Below are 23750 nucleotides of genomic sequence, written 5' to 3'. Positions count from 1 at the left end.
TCTGTTTGTGTTCATGATTGAAAGACAAGTTTGCAAAGACCAATTCAGTAAATAAAAGCGAAACAAAAATGAAGAAGCCAGATTTCAGTTTGGTATCTGACTTGTCTAGTACTAACATTAGCTGGGATTATAACATTTAAATTAGATATGTTAGGAAGAACAAGGATAAAGACCACAAATTACACAAGTAAGACACCAGGTGAAATGACAGGAGATCCTGTTTTTCACAAGCATTTGGAATAAGTTGTTTGATTTAACACAGTGTGGAGCTGGAGGCACACAGCAGGCCAGGCAGCGTCAGAGGAGCAGGAAAGTTGACGTTTCTTCAGATATGGGGGAGGGGGAAGGGAGCTCCGAAATAAATAGAGAGGAGGGTTGGGGCTGGGGAAGGTTGGTGGGAAGGCGATAGGCGGCTGCAGGTAGGTAGTGGTGGGGATTGGTCAGTGAGTGGGAGAAGCAGATAGGTGGGACAGAAGATGGACAGGTTAAGGAGGCGAGGATAAAAGGGAGGGTTGGTGATGGGATGAGGCCGGGGGTTGGCAGATTTTGAAACTGGTAAAATCCACATTTAGGTCATTGGGCTGTAGTCTCCCAAGGCAGAATACGAGGTGCTGCTCCTCCAGTTTCCAGGTGGCGTCATTGTGACACTGGAGGCAGCCCAGGATAGACATGTCACCCAGGGAGTGGGAAGGGGAGTTGAAATGGTTGTTTGTTTGTTTGTGCAGTATACTAGCTTAAACATTCAAAAGGAGGTTGGATGAACTGGTGGAGGTGATTGATACTTGTGAATAAAGAAATGGTTGTGATGTTGGATGATGTATGTCATGATCACTTATCTCTGAAATTTATCTTTGAACAACTCTGGAGCACTAAACTGGAAGAGCACACCTCATAAGCTTACAGTCCAATAGCCTGAATACTGACTTCACCAGCTTCAAAATCTCTCCTCCTCCAACCTGTCCATCTTCCTAATCACCCAACCGCTCCATCCTTCCCACCGACCAACCACAATAACCCCCTACCTGCACCTGCTTATCACCACCTCTCCTACTCTTCCCCTCAGACCTATCCCCCTTCCTCCATTTCTGGGCCCTCCTCCACCTTCCCAGTCCTGATGAAATGCTTTAGCCCAAAACATTGGCTTTCCTGCTCTTTGTATGCTGTATGACCAGCTATGCTTTTCCAGCTCCACATTTATTGACTCTGGAGCACTAATGATGGGTCCACTAATATCAATAATGGGTTCAGACATGGACAAAATCTCTCCCCCACTTTAGCATCTTAATGCATCCTCTGATACTGCAGCATGAATTACTCCCTGCAGTCTGTACCATAAACACCTACAACAGCCCAACATTATCTGCATTCATTACCACTGCCCAGAATGTTTTCACTGCAGGATGCTATTCAGCGCATCATGCCTATACAAGCTCATTAAATGAGCATCATTAAATAGTGCCAATCTCCTGTCACCTCTCCCATAATCTTGCACATTACTATCATACAAATCTTCCAATGCCTTTGTTTCAATTGATCTTTCACAATCTCCATCACATTTCCAGGCAGTGCATTCCAAACCCTAGCTATTCACTGGAGCAAAATAAACCTCACTTCACCCTTGTTTCTTTTGCAAATTACTTTAAATTTTTCCTTTTACAAGCAGAACAGCTTCTCTCTATCTACTGTATCTAGCCCACTCATGATTTTAAAAATCTCAATCAGATAGAAACATCAAAAATAGGAGTAGTCTATTCAGCCTTCAGCTTGATCCGCCATTCAATATGATCATGGCTGATCATCCTACTCAATCCTCTGTTCTTGCTTTCCCCCCATACCCTTTGATCCATCTAGCCCCTTGAAGTTTATCTAACTCCTTTTTGAAAACATTCAATGTTTTGGTCTCAACCACTTTCTGTGGCAGAGCATTCTACTGGCTCACCATTCTTTGGGTGAAGAAATTTCCCTGTCCTAAATGGCCAACCTCATATCTCTTGATTGTGACCCTTGGTTCTGGACTTCCCAGTCACTAGGAACATCCGTCTGCATTTACATTGTCTAAACTGCCAGTAAGAGATACCCTCTTAGCTTTCTTTTCTCCAAGGAAAACAATCCCAACTTCTTCAATCTAACCTCATTACTGAAGTTCCTCATCTCTAGAACCATTCTTGTAAACCACTAGTGCATTCTTTCTCATGCATTCACATTCTTCCTATAATGTAGGATCCAGAACTGTATACAATATTGCAGCTGAGGACTAACTATTCCCAAAGTCAACATTATGATGCTTACTTAATACATTTTGAAGATTTCGCTTATAATCTTAATTTAACATTGCCCTCCTTTAATAGCCCATCCACCACTTCTTTACTGCCTGCTGAAGTTGCTTGCCTTTTCTGGTTACTATTTGATTTTTGCGCATTTACATATTTTTAACCTGACTACTTCGTCTGAGTGAACTTTTCAGTGTGAGTCACACTACAACCAACTTCCAGACTATGAACAAAAAGAGAAATTGTTGGAAAAGCTCAGCAGGTCTGGCAGCATCTATGGAGAGACAGAGTTAACGTTTCAGGTCCAGTTACCCTTCCTCAGAACCTGTGGTCACTCCAGATTTCACTCCACAGATGCTGCCATTTCTGCTGAAATTTTCCAACAATCTGTGTTTTTGTTTCTGATTTACAGAATCCACCATTCTTTCATTTTTTTCAGACTATGGATGTATTTCATGAAAATACCATAAACGTGTATCCTAATCTCTGTAAAGCTATTTGAAGAATAAAGCTATAAATTATTTGAATAATTTAACAAAAAATATTTTGTTCTATCCTGACATTTGCAGATGTTTTGGGTGAGTGAAAATTGCAATGGATATAGAAAGCACAGGTAAGATTTAAAATGATGGGCATTCATCTATCTCAAAACAAATGCTCATACCGCCCAGTTTGCAATTATCTGTGAAATATAAACAAAAGCAGCACACAATTTTGGAAGAGGCAGAAGAGAAATTACAACAAAATAGGAGGACAGTGAAGGTTCGGCAATATTGTTTTAGTTACTAAAATAGACTAGTAGCAATAACAATTTGTAAAAGAACATAGCTTGGATTCGTTTCAATACGCAACCTCCATGTATCACACCCAAACAAAAAAAAAAGGCCCAGACACTGTTAAGTGCCAGTTAGTAAACATTCAGTTGCAAATACCAAATCATACTGAGGCCTTTCACAGTGCAGAATTACATTACACATGCAACTTCAGCTACTAGCACAGAATACATTTGTACCATATTAAAAAAAACCTGATAACTGACGCTTCTTTTTAAACCAACAGATATTTTGTCAAAAGCCACAAAACACCAGGTTATAGTCCAACAGGTTTATATGAAATCTCACAAGCTTTCAGAGCACAGCCACTTAATCAATTGCAGTGAGAAAGGAGGGCACACAGACAGAATTTATAGGCAGAGAGATCAAAAGATCATACAACTGGTATGAGTGGAGAGTCAGATAATAAGTCTCTGCAGGTGACCAAGAGTTTTAGACAGTGAGTAAAGTGTTTATAAAGTCAATGTCAGTGCTATGCTGTCATAACAATCAGGCAGAGCCACAGGAATATACAAAGGGTGACATCTCAGGTCAGATACTGAATTGGAGGTGTGAGGCTTTGTTCAGAATCTGTCTCAGAGTTTTAACCTGGAATCAGGCTGGTTTTATTCCAAAAGCAGGAATTTATAAGATGCCACACTGACAGACTACAAATTGTGTGTTTTTTGAACAAACTAGAACATATCCGCAAATAAACAAACATCTTGGATGAAATGATTCACCCTATAGATTTATACACGAGTCCGCATGTGGAAAGAGTGTGCGTGTGCGTGAGAGTGTGCATGCGTTTAAGGGGTGTCTGTATGTGGGGCTGTGCACACGAGAGAAACAGTCCGCGCGCGTGTGTGTGTGTGTGAGAGTGTAATAAGTAATTCATTGTACCAACTAATTTAAGGTAGAGAGATCATAACAATTTATCAAGGTGATCCTGTCAAAACAGGAAAATAAGGAAGATTTTACAGATGCAGAAGTGTGTTGGGATCCCATGTAGTGCGACATGAACCGCAAGATCACAGCTGAGGCCATCTTCATGGGTACAGAACTTGGATATCAGTCTCTGCTTGGAGATTCTTTGTGTATCTTGGAGTCCGCATTGGAGGATGCTTACCCGAAGATCGGAGGCTGAATGCCCTTGACCACTGAAGTGTTCCCCGACTGGGAGAGAACATCCCTGTCTGGCGATTGTTGTGTGGTGTCCTTTCATCTGTTGTCGTAGCATCTCCATGTTCTTGCCGATATACCATGCCTCGGGGCATCCATACCTGCAGCATACGAGATAGACAACATCGGCCGAGTCACATGAGTATCTGCCGTGTACGTGGTGGGGGTGTTCCCACGTGTGATGGTAGTGTCAATGTTGATGATCTGACATGTCTTAGAGGTTGCCATGACAGGGTTGTATGGTGTTGTGTTCAATATTGTCCTAAAGGCTGGGTAGTTTGCTGCAAACAATGGCGGTTGTTTGAAGGAGAGAAGTGAAGGTGCAGGGAGCATCTTGGCGAGATGCTCATCGTCATCAATGACATGTTCTTCAACATGTGTAGTTTCTCCGCGATCAATGAGTTGAGCATTATATCCTGTTTTTATGAGGGCATCTTGGGAGATGCATTTGTCCAAGAATGAGACGGATTCTGAAGCGTAGTCCATGGTACATCTGACGGTGGGATGGAACTGTTTGATATTGCTATGTAGTTGTCTCAGTGATTCCTTGCCATGAGTCCAAAGGGAGAAAATGTCATCAATGTATCTGGTGTATAGCGTTTGTTGGCGGTCCCGGACAGCAGAGAAGTCTTGTTCTGTGTCTGTGTGCTCTCCTCTCTCACTGCATATGACACAGGGGCTGTGCTCCAAAAGCTTGTGTGATTTCAAATAAATCTGTTGGACTATAATGTGGTATCATGTGCCTTCTGACTTTGTTCACCCCAGTCCACCAGCACTTCCGTAACATAACAGATATTTTGGCTCAGGTAGAAGCCTGTTGGCATACCACAAAAAATTCAAACTCAACTACAAAGCAACTGTCACAGACATTGTTTGTACGTGCACAATATGGGATATTCTTTCGAATATATGCTTCACGGGGCTAAGCCAGCATTTATTGCCCAAGCTTAATTGTCCTTGAGAAGTCGGTGGGGAGTTGTCTTCTTGAACCATTGCAATCCGTGTGGTGTAGGTACACCCATAATGTTGTAAGGGAGGGAGTTCCAGGATTTTAACACAGCGACAGTGAAGAAACGGTGATATATTTACAAGGTCAGGGAGGTGAGTGGCTTGCAGGGGTGGTGGTGTTCCCATGTATCTTCTGCCCTTTTCTTTCTAGATGTAAGTGGTTGTGGGTTTCAAAGTTTCTGTCTCTGTTGAATTGCCAAGATGGTACAGAATGTATACCCTATTCATCAGCGATAAATAGTGCGAACATGTGTAGAATCCATTAACATGCAGGTTAAGGCCCTAAAGTATTACAAATGAAGCCAATACCAAGATATAAATCTTATAAGACTGATTTCATTCCAAAAGTTCATTGTCATAGCTGGATCCAATTTGGCAAAGAGACCACAGTAACTCCTATGAAGATAGTGACCAATGTATAAATGGAAAAAGCAAGTTTAAAGCCGTGCTAGACAAACGCTGAATCTTTTCTTCGAATTCAATCATGTGGATGTCACTGGCTGGGCCAGCATTTATTGCCTACCCCATATTGCCCTTGATGTGGTCGCGAAAAGCTGCCTCTTTGAACTTCTGTAATCCATGTGTTCTAGATTAGCCCATATTCCCAATAAGCTGAATGGGTAGCAGAAAGGTATAATAATGGGTTAGACAAATCACGATCATTTATTTTTCAGACCCCACTGATTTGTTGTAGAATAATGTGACCATTAGTGCAAATGCCTCATTTTGGTCATAACATTAACTAACACGTAGATTATTTGTGTATTTGTATGCTTGCAGCACAACATAAGTAATTCCAGTTTAATCATGCAATGACTCAAGTATCACAACATACCTTCACAGAAGGTCTGCAGTGCTGTGAAGAGGTTTCATTCAAGTACACATTGAAATGCACAATTCCTCTTTTACTTAATAACCTTCTTTCTCATCAGGGACATTATTACACAGGATCCTGTCAGTCAGCAGGGTCAAGCTTCAGTCAGGCTCTATCACAGACTTTTAAATTACTGCGCAGTTGTTCTGTATAGAGCTGGGCTGAAGGACACAACCTAGAAATGCTGAATACAAGCATTTATAGCACTGGCAGCATTCAGCCACATGAAAATGCCTCCTGTTTTCAAATTCCTCCTTAGGAACAAAGGAACAGGAGGGAGTCATTCAGCCTGTCGAGCCTGTCGAGCCTGTCTCACTATTCAATATGATTGAAGCTGATTAATACTTCAATGACTTATTCATCCCATCCCTATAACCCTCTATGCCACCATTAATCAGAAATTTATCAATCTCTACCGTAAACATACTCAAAGACTGAGCTTCCACATGCCTTTGTGATAAAGAATTCCAAAGATTCACAACTCTCCAAATGAATTAAAATTCTGATCTTCTCAGACCCAAACATTACCATAGCAAGGTGGGAAGTGTTCAGGCTCTTGGACCCATCCGTTCCAGATGGCCACTTCCTCTTTCTTTCTTTACCTCTTTTGTCTTCTTTCTTTTTCTTCACCTTCTTCCTGTCGGTGGTAACAGAGAAGATAAAGGCACAGGGGAGGCAGCCACAGCGGGACTCTTGGTGGCCTGGCCTGGCATTGGAGCCAGGGACTCCTGGTTGTGGTAGGCTTGGAGCAGGCACTCCAGGCATCAGCGAGACGGTGGCTGAACCAGTGCCAGGGACTCACGGTGGTGGCAGGCCCTGAGCAGGGTCTCCTGGTTATCGGCATGGAGGTGGCAGCAGCTCTCGATTGTGGTAGGCCCAGAGTAAGGACTCTTGGCTGTCAGCTTGGCGATGGTGGCAGCAGAGCAGGGGCTCCTGGTTGTGGGATGAGTGTGGGTCCAACATGGGACCTGGCATCAGCGGCCCTTTGGCAGGATGGGCCCAGCAACAAAGAGATGGCGCCTGAAGAGTGGCAACTGCGACGTTAGTGGGCCCAGAGCAGATGTCGTTGATTGACTGGCTCAGGGCTCAGGAATTAGTGGAGCAAAGATGGCCTTTCTTTCAGCTTTGTGTTTTTATTCTTGAAGTGTTTGAAATGCACCAGATTGTGGCGACAGTTGAAGCTTTTCATTGTATTTTGCCAGGTTGTTCATTGTAAATTACAAGTGACAATTATCATCAAAAAAAATAAGTGGCATCCCATTTATTTTCAAATTGTGCCACTGGTTCTAGATTCCGCAACAAAGGGAAACATCTTAATTGGATCTACTCTGTTTATCCCATTCAATACTTCGCAAGTTTCAATGAAATCACCTCTCATTCTTCAAAACTCTAGAGAATACATACCCAGTTTGCCCAATTTCTCTTCATTGGTTAGTCCACCATCCTGGAAAAGTTGAATGAACATACACTGCACTCTGTCCATTGCAATCACATAGCATGGAGACAGAACCCTCATTCCAACTTGTCATGTACCCATCCAGACAGCTTTGAAGCAAGACTCCATTACTCCTGTATTCAACTCCTCATCTCCTGATTGATACTATGCCCCAAACTACAACTAAAATGGGCCACTAAATTGTATTATCAGCTGCCCCTTGCTGATTTTTAGCTCTATCTAAACAGATTCCACACACTGTTCCAATCTGAGGTCCTTTACTTATGTACTGATCCCATCTCTTACTATCAACACAACTCCACCTCCTTTCCTTCTTGAATGTCCTTCCTAAACATTGATTATCCTTGCATATTTAGTTCCCAGTCCAGGTCACCAGGCTGCCATGTTTATGTCATAGCTACTAGATCATACCAGTGGGTCTCTATTTGTTCCTTTAGATCATCTACCTTGTTGTGAATGCTGCATGCATTCAGCCAGCCTGCCCTTAATTTACAAACAAAAACAGATGTTGCTGGAAGTTTAGCAGGTCTGGCAGCATCTGTGAAGAAAAAATCAGTGTTAACAATTTGGGTCCAATGACCCTTCCTCAGAACTGCCCTTAATTTAGTCTTTTTGACATCATTCCACTTCCAAAGCAGACTATGTTCAGCATTGTTTGTCCTAGACTCCCTAGCAACTTTTCAACTTTACTGCCATCCAATTTCCATTACTGTTCACATTCTAATCCCCCAACATGCTTGTTTGAACTCACAGTAACAGAAGTGGTAAACTTTATTGTGAGCATATTAATCCCAGTCCCATTAAAGTATAACACATCTAGTTTCTACACCTCCTACCTGTCCCAGAATCAGTCCCAATTCCTCAGAGATCAGCAGCCTTCCCTCCTACGGCAGTTCTCTAACCATCCACTCAGTTGATCAATCCTTCTGCTCTAATGGTCACTTAGCATAAGGCACTGGGAGTAATCCTGGGATTACTGCTCTTGAGATCCTGCTTTTTAATTTCCTTCCTAACTCCCTGAATGTGCCTTAAGAACCTCATCCTTCTTTCTACTTACACTGTTCATACCAATGAAGACTACAACTTCCAGCTAATCCTAGAAGGATGTCCTGCAGCTATGACATCTTGACCCTGGCATCAGGGAAGCAACTCACCATCCCATGTTTACTACCACAGAAATGCCTGTCTGATCCACTACCATGCAATACCCTGTAACTACTGCTTTTCCATTCTTCTTCTTCCTCCTTTGTACAGCTAAATCGTCAATGGTACCATGTGGAACTCTGTGGAACATCACCCTCAACAGTTTCCAAAATGGTCCACCAATTAGCAAGCACAATAAGGAGTCTGTGGTGTGACTACATCCTATACATGCTATTCATGTAATCCTCTAATTTACATATTCACAACAGCGACTCCAGCCGCTGCTGAAGTTTTGAAGTCCGGAGCTCATGCTTGTGTCGATGCATTCGTCTGGAACATGTGGTATGCCTGTGACTTCATAAATACCATAAGATATACAATCCCCTTGGCCCAACTGACCTGCCATCTCCTAACTCTAAAAATTTTACATCATCCTTAGAATAAGTATGGACCTTCTTTGAAAACTTAACAAGCTATTTCTCAGACAGAGACAGAAAAAAGAAGTAATGACATAGCACATGCTAAATACCAAACGTTCACTTTAAAGTTTAGAAATACTGACCAAACCCAGTCACCAATCAGCTGCTTGCCCTGCACTCATGGTGTTACACCAATGCTCCCAATCTGCTTGAATTGTCCCAAATTCCTGGTTACTTACTCTGTCTCAGTCTAACTGTGTGCATGCGACTCAGTGACCAGAGTCTCTCACTGCCCCATCTTTAATTCCACAGATATCTATGCTCCTCCAATACAGGCCTCTTCAGCATCTCCAGATTGAATTACTCAGTTACTAGACACATTGTCAAGTCTGCTCTTGAATTTTCTCAGTCTCTGTGTCTCTCACTCACCTTCTTTAATTTGTTTTTGGTTATCTGCCCTAATCTCTCATGGGTCTCAGTGTCAAACTTTGTCTAACCACAGTGTTATTGTTTCCCTCTTGGGATATTTTACCCTAATGTCAAAATTGCTACATAAATACAAGCTATTGTTACTGTATTTCCTTTAGCGTAGATGGTTAAATAATAATCTAATAAAAGTCCAGATGTGCAGAGGTTCAGAGTTACAAAGACCGGAGAGGAAGAAATTTGCCTCATCTCTGTTTTAAATGGGTACACCCAGGATTTTAAACAGTGACTCCTAGTTTTAGATTCTCCCAGGAGGAAAAATTCTCTCCACATCTAACCTGTCAAGACCCATCTGGACTTTATATGTTTCAGTCAAGTCACCTCTTACTGCTTTCAACTCCAGCAGTTACAAGCTGACCCTGTGCAACCTTTGCTCATAAGACAACCTGCCCATTCATTTGCTTCATGGCAAGAGGGCTAGAATACAACAACAGAGATATACTGCTGAGGCTATATAATGCATTGGTCAGACTTCATTTAGAATATCGTGAGCAGTTTTGGGCCCCGTAACTAAGGAAAGATGTGCTGGCAGTGGAGGGAATCCAGTTGAGGTTTACAAGAATGATCCCAGGGATGACGGACATGTCATATGAAGAGCAGTTGAGGATTGCATCTGTACCCAATGCAGTTTAGAAAGATATGGGGAGATCTGATTGAAACTTACAGAATACTGAGGGGCCTGGATAGAGTCGATGCGGAGAAGATGTTTCTACTAGTAGGAGAGACCAGGACCAAAGGGCACAGCCTCAGACAAGGGGTGAAGCCTTTAGAACAGAGATGAGGAATTTCTTCAACCAGAGGGCAGTTAATCTGTGGAACTCTTACACAGACAGCTGTGGAGGCCAAGTCATTGAGTGTATTTCAGACAGAGCTATTTTCTTCATCAGAAAGAGACCAAGGGTTTGAAGGGGAAAAGAATGGGGGTTGAGAAATATATCAGTCATGATCAAATGGCGGAGCAGACTTGATGGGCAAAATGGCTTAATTCCACTCTTATAACTAATGGTCTTATAGTCAAAGTATTAGTCTAGTAAACGTTTTCTAAACTGCTTCCAATACATTTACCTCCTTTTTCTAAAACAATAGGAGACCAATACTGTGCACAATACTCCAGATATGGTGTCACCAATATCCTGTATAAATGAAGCATAACTCACTACTTTTATATTCAATCCTCCTCTAGGTAAATGGTAATATTATGTTAGTTTCCTAATTACTTGCTGCACCTACTAACATTTTGTAATTCATGCAGAAGGATACCCAGATCCCTCTGTAATCTCTCTATAAATATGCTTCTTTTTTATTGCGCTTGCCAAAATGAACAATTTCACATTTTCCCATATTATACTCCGCCTTTACCCACTTTGTAGCCTCATGTCCTCTTTACAACTTATAGTTCTATGTATCATTATATCATCAATGTGGCAACCACAATTTCCAATCTTTCATCCAAGTCACTTATATACATTGTTAACAGTTGAGGTCCCAGCAGTACATCTATCTCTGTTTCCCATTAGCCAGCCAATTTTCTATTCTTGTCAATATATTAACCCTTACATCATGAATTTTTATTTTCTGCAATAACCTTTGATATGGCACTTTATCAAAGGCCTTCTTGAAATTTAAGTATCATGTTGTGGCTATACAGGACATTGGTGAGGCCACTTTTGGAGTACTGTGTATGGTTCTGGTTGCCCTGCTATAGGAAGGATATTATTAAATTGGAGAGGGTGAGAGGGCAACACGGTGGCTCAGTGGTTTGCACTGTTGCCTCACAGTGCCGGGGACCTGGGTTCAATTCCACCCTTGGGTGACTGTCTGTGTGGAGTTTCACTCTGTCTGCGTGGGTTTCCTCCAGGTGCTCCGGTTTCCTCCCACAGTCGAAAGATGTGCAGGCTAGGTGGACTGACCATGCTAAGTTGCCCATAGGGTTCAGGGATGTGTAGATTAGGCGGGGTGGGTCTGGATGGGATGCTCTGTTTCCACACTGTAGGGATTTTAAAAAAAAAGATTTATCAGGATGTTATTGGGACTGGAGGCTTTGAGTTACAAGGATAGGTGGAGGTTGAGGGGTGACCTTATAGAGGTTTATAAAATCATGAGGGACATAGATAAGGTGACTAGCAAAGGTCTTTTCCTAGGCCAGGGGAGTTGAAAGCTTGAGGGCATATTTTTAAAGGGGAGTAGAGAAAGATTTAAAAGGGACTTTAGGGGCAACTTTTTCATACAGAGGGTGGTTTGTATGTGGAATGAACTGCCACAGCAAGTGGTCGATGCAGGTACAGTTACATTTAAAAGAAATTCAGTCAGGTATATGAATAGGAAAGGTTCAGAGGGATATGGACCAAATGCAGGCAAATGGGACTAGTTTACATTGTTCGGCATGGATGAGTTGGGCCAAAAGGTCTGTTTCCGTGCTTTATGACTCAAGGACACCCGTTCCCTTTTTCCAAAAGACCTGGTCATCCCCTCAAAGAACTCCAACAGATTGACCAAGCTGTTGACTTGTCCCAGTTGCCTTGAACTAACTAAGTGCCCTGTCATAATGTCTTCAATAATAGTTTCTAACATCTTCCCTATGACAATCCTTTTGGGAAGGCTCTAAATTGATGTTGCAGCAATGTAGAAAGCAGGAGATTATATTGAAGAAGAATATCAGGGTGCATAAATCACTGGAAGAGACAGACAGCACTAAGATAGAGAACAGTACATTAGTTGGTAGAGTCAAGGTAAGGAGAAGATTAAAATGTTCCAAAATCAGGGTTAATCTATGAATGCACAGAGTACAGTAAATAGGTTTGGTGTGTTACAGACACAGATTGTCACATGGAGTTATGATGTTGTGACAATAACAGAGGCCAGGTTGAAGGAAAGGCAGGTCTGAGTATTAAATATTCCTGGTTCAAGGTGTTCAGGAACAATAGGTAAGGAAGAAAAGGAGAAGTGGCAGTATTGGGATAAGCATTGTGGTGCTGCACAAAGAGATGTCTCAGATGGATCATGGACAGAGAATCAATTTGGCTACAGCCAAAGAACAAGAAGGGTGCAATTACATTGCTCAATGTAGTCCACAGACTACCAACTAGATGGAAGGATACAGAAGTATGAGGACTCGGGGTAGACGATTTAGGACAGAGATGAGGGCATTACTTCACCCAAACAGTGGTGAGTCTGTGGAATTCATTACCACAGGAAGTAGTTGATGCCAAAACATTGAATGTATTCAAGAAGTGACTAGATATAGTACTTGGAGCAAATAGGAACAAAGGTTATGGGGAGAAAGCAGGATTAGGCTATTGAGTTGGACGATCAGCCATGATCATGAAGAATAGCGGAGCAGTCTCATTTGGTCGAATGGCCTCCTCCTGCTCCTATCTTCTGTGTTTCTACAAGAAAGTTAGAGATGCCAAGCATAATATAGAATGGGGAGGAGGGGTGCAAGGGGAGGAGAAGGAAGAAAAGGTAACTTTAATTAGCCAAATATAGACAGGAACAGTAGTTGTGTTCAGGGAATAGAGGGGCAAGTGTTCCTAGATCACGTTCATGAGAACCTTCTTGCAGTGTGTCCAGTCCAACAAGAAATGAGACACTGTTAGACCTGGTTCTTGGGACAGACCATTAGATCAAGTGTCAGTGGGGAAGCATTTAGGGATCAGTGATCACTGGGTTTGATACAGTTTAAAATGACAGTGAGAAAAAACAATGACTAATCCAGAGTAAGAATAAGTAACTGTATGAATCTATGACTCTGGGAACGGAGGCAGAGCTAACTTCAATGCAGCATGAATGAAAGTGAGCGAGCTAGACTGAAACCAAATGTTGGCAGGAGAAACCACAGCTGAGCAATTGGCTACCTTCAAAGTGGAGATGGTTTGGCCACAATCTAGGTATGTTTCCTAATTAGATCATTATTTAAATGTAAATAATATCCTGGATTATGGGACAAGTGTGGACAAATGTCGCCAAGTCATTATGCTCAATTGGAGAGCAAGTGCTAACATGAGGGGCCAAATGGCCTTCTTCTGCACTATAATTCTGAAAACAAGGACCATATCCTTTAAAGTCAAAGTTCACTAATTCAAGGATGATATCCGGTGGCACCTGCTCATGTAAAAGAAATAGTGGAAATCTGAGACTGTTGTGAATTATATAAAAGTGAGGTTTTAAAAGCTACAAAACCAATGCAGCTTGAGAGGTGTGGAGATCCTGGTCAGCCATGATCCAAATCAATGGCAGAAAAAGCAAAAGAGGTGCAACCTCTCCGGTTCTTGCTGTGGTTGGATACCGACAGTAGTTTCACATCTGTTTTGAAGAAAGCAACTGTAATAGTCCAATTCTTGAGCCAGAGAATGTACAGAATGTGGAACGTGGAGTGACTGACTTAAATGGTATAGAATAGGTTAAGAGGAAGCTAGACAATTGCATGCAGAAGAAAGGGAGAGAAGGATGAAGTAAAGTTTGAGATGAAACTCCAGCAAAGATGAGATAGGCTGAATGCAGACCAGTAACACTACAATGTGGAACTACCTACAACACCAATGAATATGAGAACTGGCATTAGGACATTGAGGAAGTAAGAGAAAAACATTCCAGCTGTAAGATTCTCAAGCTGGTAACTCCAAGGACAGTGGGAAGAAATAGGTCTCACAATTTCAATAAACAAAGGTTGTGGGGGACATCACTTTCTTTTTATATAGTAGTCATCGGTATCCCCTGGCAAGGCCAGTATATGCTGCCCATCCCTAATTGCCCTGAAGCTGTCGTGTGCCTCCTTCTTGAACTTGAGGTGTTAGAGAGGCAAGTGAACAATTTCAACCCAGTGACAGTGAACACACAGTGATATATTTCCAACTCAGGATGGTGTGTGGCTTGGAGGGAAACATGCAGGTGGTGGTGTTCCTGTGTACATGCTATCCTTGTCCTTCTAAGTAGTAGTGATTTTGTGTTTCATAGGTGATGCTGAAGGGGTCTTAGTGAGTTGCTGCATTGCAAACACACTACTGCTCCTGTGTACTCATGATGAAGTGAGTGGATGTGGTAAATTTTTGATTTATTTTTATTCATTGATGGATATTGGCATCACAGGCTAGGTCAGCATTTATTACACATCCCTAATTGTACAGAGGACAGTTAAGAATCGATCACAATGAACCAGATGAAGTTTTATAACAATCAACAATAATGGCATGGTGACATTAGGCTAGCTGTTTATTCCAGATTTTTATTGAATTCAAATTTCACCATCATCGTGGTGGAATTCGAAACCAGGTCCCTAGAACATTGGCTTGGGGTTCTGGATTACTAGTGACATTACAACTACACCATCATCTCCCCTAAAGTACTAAATGGGCGAAAAACCAATATTTGTTCAGAATTTATATTCGCATACAGTTTTTCCCTTAAATTGGTACTCTTGCAAATTGCCCTGATGACTCCAATACAAAAAGCTTTCTCAGCAATACTCAACAGAACTGAGTATTGAATGATATTGAATGACTATTTGTAAATCTGGAAATGATCAGCTCAAGTACAATAAAATTAATAATTGTGCAATTAGATGTTAAGACTTGAAGGGACTATTAATAATTAATTAATAACAATCACAAACAAAGAACTTAAGATGTCTACCTGTGTAGTTCTTGGCGTTTGACACAACTGGGGAGACTTTACAAACACAATATATTTCCCATCTTGTGACTGGATGCTGATTGCATCATACAAACTATTTTATAGGTTTCTCTACTAGTGTAAATCCCTTCTAAATGTAATCCCACTCACGTTCATCAGTATTTCCATATTGATGATACTTTTCAATGTTTGGCCAGTCGGAAACTAAAAACAAAAGCTTTTAAGGCTATCACGGTTGATAAAATCCAGGTTTCCTCACCAATATTACAAACACCAAATTCATTAGTTGTGACCAATGCATTTATTCATTTTCGGGGCTTAGCTTTTCTGAACAAGGTCAGGATTGGCATTTTCCAGGTATGTTGTGTATAACTTATTGCTCTGTATTCTGCAACTTCCAGTTACATCAAGATCACCTTAAAAGTCAAAGGTTTGTGAAATAACTGCAGCAGAAGCAGTGAAACAATCCAAATGATTTTCTAACCCAGTGACTAATAACTCCCCTTACTCTCATCTCTATGCACAATCAAAAGGGGATAAAGGAGAAATACAACATTTGCATAAAAGATATGACAACTTCTTTGAAGAATAATAATTCTGTAAAAACTGAAGATGAGAATGCACTATTGGATACACACCAACAGGATTCATCTAATTTCACAGTAAATGAATGGGTGTTCTCTAAACACTTCAGTGAATCAATACAAATTTGCATTTTAAAATATGAATATAAGAGTGGCTTAAAAGCAAGATGATTCATCTGTAACTGAGGCATTCTAAAAAAATGTTTTCAACATTACACAAAGCTTGCAATAGCTATAACCTCAAGTAGGCAATAGGAACCAGTTTTCCAAACAGCTTCAAACAAAGATCTGACTTTACATGCTTAAACCGAATTGTCAAACAAGGTATAACCTAATTATCCCACATTACATTGACAGCCTATTTATCATTACAACACCACACGTTAGTGGTATTCTTCTGATGAAATGAAGTGGCCAGCTTTAGCAGAGAAGTTGGACAGCTTGCTTCAATCAGTTTGCATTTTAAAATACTGCAACAATGAATATCTGTAACCAAACCATTTTACTTTAAAACTATTAATTAGACCAGAGATGCAGTTGAGGCCAATTCTGAGTGTTACATTTCAGGAGGAAGGTTTAAGACGGTGCAATGGAGATTTATTAGAATGGTACCAGGAATGAAGAACTTCAGTTAGTGTGGAGAGACTGGAGAAGGTGAAGGGATGTTCTGAAGGGGAATCATACTGGACTCAAAATCATAACACTATTTTTCTCTCTCTCCAGATACTGCCAGGCACCTATTGAGTTTCTCCAGCATTTTGTTTTTATTTCAAATTACCAGATTCCACAACATTTTGCTTTTCTTAGAATTTTTTTTCATGGAATCCCTATAGTGTGGAAACAGGCCCTTTGGTCCAACAAGTCCACACCAACCTTCACAGCACCCCACCCAGACCCATTCCCTAATCTGAACACTAGGGGCAATTTAGCATGGCCAATCCACCTAGCCTGCACATCTTTGGACTGTGGGAGGAAACCCATGCAGACACGGGGAGAATGTGCAAACTCCACACAGATAGTCGCCCGAGGCTGGAATCGAACCTAGGTCCCTGGCGCTGTGAGGCAGCAGTGCTAACCACTGAGCCACCGTGCTGCCCCATGTTTGTTCAAGGCTAAGAAGAGATCTGACAAGTGTTAAATATGATGAAGGGTTAAGAATAAATAAGGAGAAATTGTCCAATATCAGGAGGACTGATAGGTCACATAACATAATTGAATTCCAGATTAAGTTTGAAAATGTCATATTCCAATTACAAACAAGAATTGGAAAGTCAGTTACATAGTTATGGCTGATTGGGCAAATAGATTAAAGTGTAGGGCAGTAAATAGACATTGAGGAAATAGTCAAAGAAACAATTCAAAACACTTAATAATACATTCTATTAAAAACTAAAAATCAGTCAGGAAGAGCTACCTGTGGCTTACTAAAGTGGTTAACAATGGTATTGCATTAAAATAAGAGGCTCATAATGTTGCAAAGAATACCAGTCAGTCTGAATTTTGAGGGAAATTGGAACTAAACTGAATAATGGGAAGGGGGTGTTTAAGTTGCATAGAAAATTATGGAAAATTTTAAGAAGTGGGGACGGCTCAGAGAGGTTAAAGTTTCTTGAACAAGTAATATGACAAAGTATGGAAAGGGTCAGGAATCTAATTTCAGGCACAGCAGATAAGGGATCAACTATGAGAAGGGGGAAGTCAATACAGGATTGACGGTGCTGTACTTAAATGCTTGCAGTATACGAACAAGGTAAATGAACTCGTAGCACAGACTGAAATTGGCAGGTGCAATGTTGTGGGTATCACAGAGTCATGACTGCAAGGGGATCAGGTCTGGAAACTAAATATCCAAGGATACGTGTCCTATTGAAAGGAAAGGCAGATGGGCAGAGGGGGCGGAGTTGTTTTGTTAGTAAGAAATGAGATTAAATCAATAGCAAGAAGTGATATGGAGTGAGAAGGTGTGGAATCTGTGTGGATAGAGTTGAGGAACCACAAAGGAAAAGAAAAAGACCATGATGGGTGTACAGGCCTCCTAGCAGTAGTCAGGATGTACGGAAGAAAATAAATCAGGAGATAGAAAAGGTATGAAAGAAAGACACTATTCCAATAATTATGGGTGTCTTCAATATGAGGTGGACTGGGAATACCAGATTACTAGTGGATCCCAAGAAATGGAATTCATGGAATGTCTACAAGATATTTTTTGGAGCAGTTTGTGGCAGAGCCCATTAGGGAACAGGAAGTTCTGGATTTAGTGATCAACGACGAGGCAGACTTGATTAGGGAGCTTAAGGTGAAGGAACCCTTTGGGGCCTGTGACCATAATATGATGTTTGAAAGTTGAGAGGAAGAAGCTGGAATCAGATGTAATGGTGTCACAATTTTGAGTAGAGGTGATTACAAAGACATGAGGGAGAAGCTGGACAGAATAGATTGGAAGGGGAGCCTAGCAGGAAAGATGGTAGAGCAGCAATGGCAGGGGTTTGTAGGGGTTATTCAGGAGGCACAGCAGAAATCCTTCCCAAGGAAGAAGAAACATATTAAGGGGAGGATGAAGCAACCATACCTGATGAGGGAAGTCGGGGACAGAGGTGTAGTAGTAGTGTCCCGACTTCTGAGCCAGAAGGCCTGGGTTCAAGTCCTGCCTGCTCCAGAGGTGTGTAATAACATCTCTGAACAGGTTGATTTATAAAAAAAATCTAAAAGCAAAAGTAACAGCAATCAATGTGGACGATTAGTGGGAAGCTTTTAAAAACCAGCAGATGTTAACTAAAAAAGCAACAAGGTTGGAGAAGTTAAAATATGATAGTAAGCTAGCTAGTAATATAAAAAGAAATTCGCAGAAGTTTTATTTTTGGATATCTAAAAGGTAAGAGAAATGCCAAGATTGGACATTGGATGGCTAGAAAATGAGTCTGGAGAAGTAGTAATGGGGAACACAGAAATGGTGGAGGAACTGAATTGATACTTTGCATCAGTTTTCACAGTGGAAGATACCAGCACTTCAAAAGAGTCAGGGACTCATCCGAGTGTAGTGGCCACAACTAAGGAGAAGGTGCTGGGAAAGTTGAAAAGTCTGAAGTGGATAAATCACCCGGACCAGATGGACTACACCCCAGAGTTCTGAAGGAAATAGCTGACAGAATTGTGGAGGCATTTGAGGTGATCTGTCAGGAATCACTGGAGTCAGAGACAGTCCCAGAGGATTGGAAAATGGCTAATGTAACATTCCTGTTTAAAAAGGGAGGGAGGCAGAAGACAGAAAAGTATAGGTCAATTAGCCTAACCTCAGTCATTGGTAAGAATTTAGAATCCATTATGAAGAATGAGATTGCAGTTCTTGGAAGTGCATGGTAAAATAGGATGGAGTCAACACAGCTTTATGCCTGACAAATATCCTAGAATTCTTTGACGAGGTAATGAGCAAGTTATACAAAGGAGAGCCAGTGGATGTGATCTATTTGGATTTCCAAAAGGCCTCTGACAAGGTGTCACACAGGAGGCTGTTAAATGAAATAAGAACCCATGGTGTTAGGGGCAAGGTATGGATAGAGGATTGGCTGGTTAGCAGAAGGCAGAGAGTAGGGATAAAGGAATCTTTTTCAGGATGGCGGCCGATGATGAGGCTGCAGAAGACTTTGATCAAACCATATTTGTAATATTGAGTATTTTTGAGCCCCATATCTAAGGAGGGTTGTACTGGTGGTGGAGGGGGTCCAGAAAAGGTTTACAAGAATGGTCCCAGGGGTGAAGGGTTTGTCATATGAGGAGGAGTTGAGGATTCTGGGTCTGTACTCAATAGAGTTTAGAAGGATATGGGAGGATCTGATTGAAACTTACAGGATACTGAGAGGCCTGGATAGAGTGGATGTGGAGAAGATGTTTCCACTAATAGGAGAGACTAGGACCCGAGGGCACTGCCTCAGAGAGAAATGACAGCACTTTCGAGCCGCAGGGAGGAGCAATTTCTTCAGCCAGAGGGTAGTTAATCTGCAGAACCTATTGCCACAGAGGGCTGTGAGGCCAAGCCATTGAGTGTATTTAAGATAGAGATAGATAGGTTCTTGATTAGTAAGGGGCTCAAGGCTTACTGGGAGAAGGTAGAAGAATGGGGTTGAGAAACATATCAGACACTATTGAAAGTCCTAATTCTGCTCCAATACCTTATGGAAACTAGCGAAATTCATATACAGGGAAAACAAAATGAACATAAATTAACAAGGAATATGAAAAGATTGTCAGGCTTTAATAAGTATATAAAAAGGAGAGTAGCTGAATTAAATATCAGCCTCTGAGAAGCACCGAGAAACGAAAGGAAGAATGCAAGTGTGTTGGAAACAGTTCAGAAAGTTTGCTAAACTAATACAAGGAGTAAAAACAAAAGTTTCTGGAAAAGCTCAGCAGGTCTGGCAGCATCTGTAAAGAAAATAAATCAGAGTTAATGTTTCGGGTCCAGTGACCCTTTCTCAGAACAGTTCGGAGGAAGGGTCACTGGACCCGAAACGTTAATTCTGATTTTTTTCTTCACAGATGCTACCAAACCTGCTGAGTTTTCCCAGCAACTTCTGTTTTTGTTCCTGATTTATAGCATCCACATTTCTTTTGGTTTTTAATACAAGGTATATGTGGGTTGTCTTATGAGCAAAGGGTGAACAGGCTGGGCTTGTATCCACTGGAGATTTGAAGATTTAAAGGGTGACTTGATTGAAACATATGAGATCCTGAAGGGTCTTGACAGAGTGGATGGGGAAAAGGATGTTTCCTCAAACAGGAGAATCTAAAACTAGGGGCACCCCATTTAAGACAATAATAAATTTTAATAAATAGTGGAGCTCAACAGAACAAGTGGCCCTTCACTTGCTTCTAATTTGTATGTCCATATAATCAGAAGGTCTTAGAGTCATAGAGATGTACAGCACAGAAACAGACCCTTCAGTCCAACTCGTCCATGCCAACCAGATATCCTAGATAAATCCAGTCCCATTTGGCAGCATTTGGCCCCTATCCCTCTGAGCCTTTCCTATTCATACACCCATTCAGATGCCTTTTAAATGTTGCAATTGTACTCGCCTCCATCACTTCCTCTGGCAGCTCATTCCATAAATGCACCGTACTCTGCATAAAAAAGTTGACCCTTAGGTCCCTTTTAAATCTTTCCCCTCTCACCTAAACTCTGCCCTGGACTCCCACACCCCAGGGAAAAGACCTTGTTTATATATCCTACCCACGCCCCTCATGATATTATAAGCCCCAGTAAGGTCACCCCTCGACCTCCAATGCTCCAGGGAAAATAGCCTTGTTATATTTGTTCAAAGTTTGATGAGACCACATGGAGCAATATGTGCAGTTTTTGTCTCTAAATTTAAGCAAAGGCTCACTATATTGTCCCCTAGGACAAGAGACTGATTGAATTTGGCCAACATTCTCTGGAGTTTTGAAGAATGATGGATGATGTCATTAAAACATATAAGATTCCAAAGGTACTTGACAGACTCTCAGTATGTAACCTGTCTCCCCAGCTGGAGAATCTAGAACTTACAGGCACTCTCAGGCTAAGGGTCCAATCATTTAAGACTGAGAGGTAAAGAAACAGCTTCACTCAAGCAGTTGTGAACTTTTGGAACACTCCACCCCAGGGGTCACAAATGCTCCATTCTGGAATATATTTAAGATTAGGATAGACAGATTTTTGTTCACGCAGGGAATCAAAGGATTGAAAGAAGCTGGTGGGAGAGAGGAGTTCAAGATCAGCCATGATCGCAATGGTAGCCTGAGCAGGCTCAATGGGCTGAATGGTCTACTCTCGCTGCTAGTTCTTGGATAATTACCTAGAAGGGAAAGACTTGCAGGGCAATGGGAAAAGAATGGTGGCTGCCATTGGGAGAAGGATGTTTTAGTGGTGGGACTAATTGCAGACCTCTTTCAAAGAGTCAGCACATAGGGTGAATGACATCCTTCTGCTCTGCATCATTACATGGGGGGGATGAGGCTGGAAGATCAGAGTGAAGGAAAAGAAGAAAACATGGCAAGGGTGCAGAAGGCAGCAGGGTAAGAAGATCAAGCAAGATTTGAAATTATGAATTGATCTGCCATTCAATAAGATCACAGTTGAATTGATTACTCCCTCTCGACTACTCTTGTGAATCGTCCGACTAACAAAAAATCCACCCACCTCTGGCTAAAACTTGTCAGCTCATTTTGGCTGGACAGCTACAGCAGAGGGTCATTTCCTATAACAGCTGAGGTCTTCATGAAGACCCCAAATTTCTCAACCTCTCCCGAGGCACAGCAACCCTCACGTTAAACTCAGCACCACAAGTCAACGGAGAGAGTAGGTTAGAGTTCTCTGGAACTACAGTGACTTTCACTTCCTTCAAAGACTCTGCTTCCACCGCCTCTTGAGGAAGGGTGTTCTGAATTATTGTTTGAACAGGGACCCCTCGTTCTAGATTCTCCCACAAGAGCAAACATCCTCTCTCCACATTCACTCCGTTTAGACAACCCCCTCCCCAGAACACAAAAGATCAGGGATGTTTCAACCAGGTTGCCTCCGAGGCTGCAGCCGACTACAGCCGAACATACCCGAGTGATTCCGAGCCGTTCCAGCCCTCACTCACCGGTATTTTTTGAAAAGCTGGTCCGATTCCCTGAAGCCGTTGTTAAGCAGCATGTTAATCCCAGCCAGCGCCAGCTCGGCGTCGTCCAGTTCCTGCTGGGGGCAGCTGGCGGTGGGCCCCAACCCAGGCCCGGGGACGGGGACGGAGGGAGCCGAGCCCGAAGCCTCCCCACGCCTGCGATCCATCACCTCAGCCGCCGGAGTCCGGTGAGACAGTAACCGGGACTCCGCTCCCTAGAGTTCCCGTCCGGTTAAAACAAGAGATGTAGGGACCTTACTGCGAGAGGGCGGTCCCGGCGCCGGTTACGCCCGGGTCCCGCCCCCCGTCCCGCCTCACGCCCTAGACCCCGCCTCACGCCATAGGTCCCGCCCCCCCGTTCCGCCCTCACACACTAGGCCGCGCCTCCTTCCCACTTTATGTCCGTGCACCCACTCGCACACCCGGGCCACTAACTTCAAGGCCCACGTTCCGCCCCCACACTTCAGGTTCCGGCACCAAACCCTAGGCCCGCCCCGACGCCAAACCTCCGCCCACATAAACTAGGCCCTGCCTCTACATCCGGTCTGCGCCCCTTCCCTCATTCCAGGGGGCAACGCTTCAATCCCAACACCTCAGGCGCCGCCTCCACATCCTGGCCCCGCCCTCGCTCCACCCCAAGACGCACGCTCCGCCCCCTCACCTCAGGTTCCGCCGCCAAACCTTAGGCCCGCCCACCCCTCCCGCTAAATGTTGCTCCTTTCGCGTCCGCTTGCCTGGCCCGGCCTGTCCCGCCGTTCACCTTCCGACACGCAGACGTTACCATGGCAACGAGGTCCCGCATCCCGCCCGCCCCCAACCAATCAGACCAACCGTCCCAAAGACAGTCTCCCCCCCCCACCCCCCCCCATACCGGACACATTCTCACCAGGACCAACCGTCGCGCCTGATTGATGCGTTGGAGGTAATTTATAAATGAATGCTGCTGCACATCGGTCATTTGGAATGGAATAGAATATTCTTTATTGTCACTTGTACAGGAGTACAGTGAAAAGTTCTTACAATGGCTGCCTTTTAATGGCGCCATCTCAGGGACAAGTACCTGGGTACAAATCTTACAGAGTAAAGAAAAAGTGTTCTTACACAAAGAGGATTAAAGGAAAGCATTAGCATAGTTTACAGAGGTAGTTACAACATGGTAGAAAGGTTTTAACTGGGTGTAACCAGGTCACAGCCAGCTCCAGACATCTCTTGTTATTAACAACAGATGGTTAAAGTCGGTGAGTCTGTCT

The 23750-nt window shown here is 42.6% G+C and overlaps 1 protein-coding gene across 1 annotated transcript in view; it reads right to left on the bottom strand.

Moving 5' to 3' along the window:
• Positions 1-23081, bottom strand: part of ttc39c (tetratricopeptide repeat domain 39C) — a 94720-nt gene extending 71639 nt beyond the window's left edge. Inside the window, exon 1 of the mRNA XM_048596300.1 lies at positions 22483-23081. Coding sequence (XP_048452257.1) covers positions 22483-22667 — 185 coding nt within the window. The 5' untranslated portion in view covers positions 22668-23081. The remainder of the gene's footprint in view (positions 1-22482) is intronic.
• Positions 23082-23750: the final 669 nt, after the last annotated feature.

Source organism: Rhincodon typus, chromosome 4 (genome assembly GCF_021869965.1).
Source record: "Rhincodon typus isolate 14 chromosome 4, sRhiTyp1.1, whole genome shotgun sequence".
In the NCBI taxonomy this organism is placed as follows: Eukaryota; Metazoa; Chordata; class Chondrichthyes; order Orectolobiformes; family Rhincodontidae; genus Rhincodon; species Rhincodon typus.
This window is presented reverse-complemented; position numbering and strand designations above follow the sequence as displayed.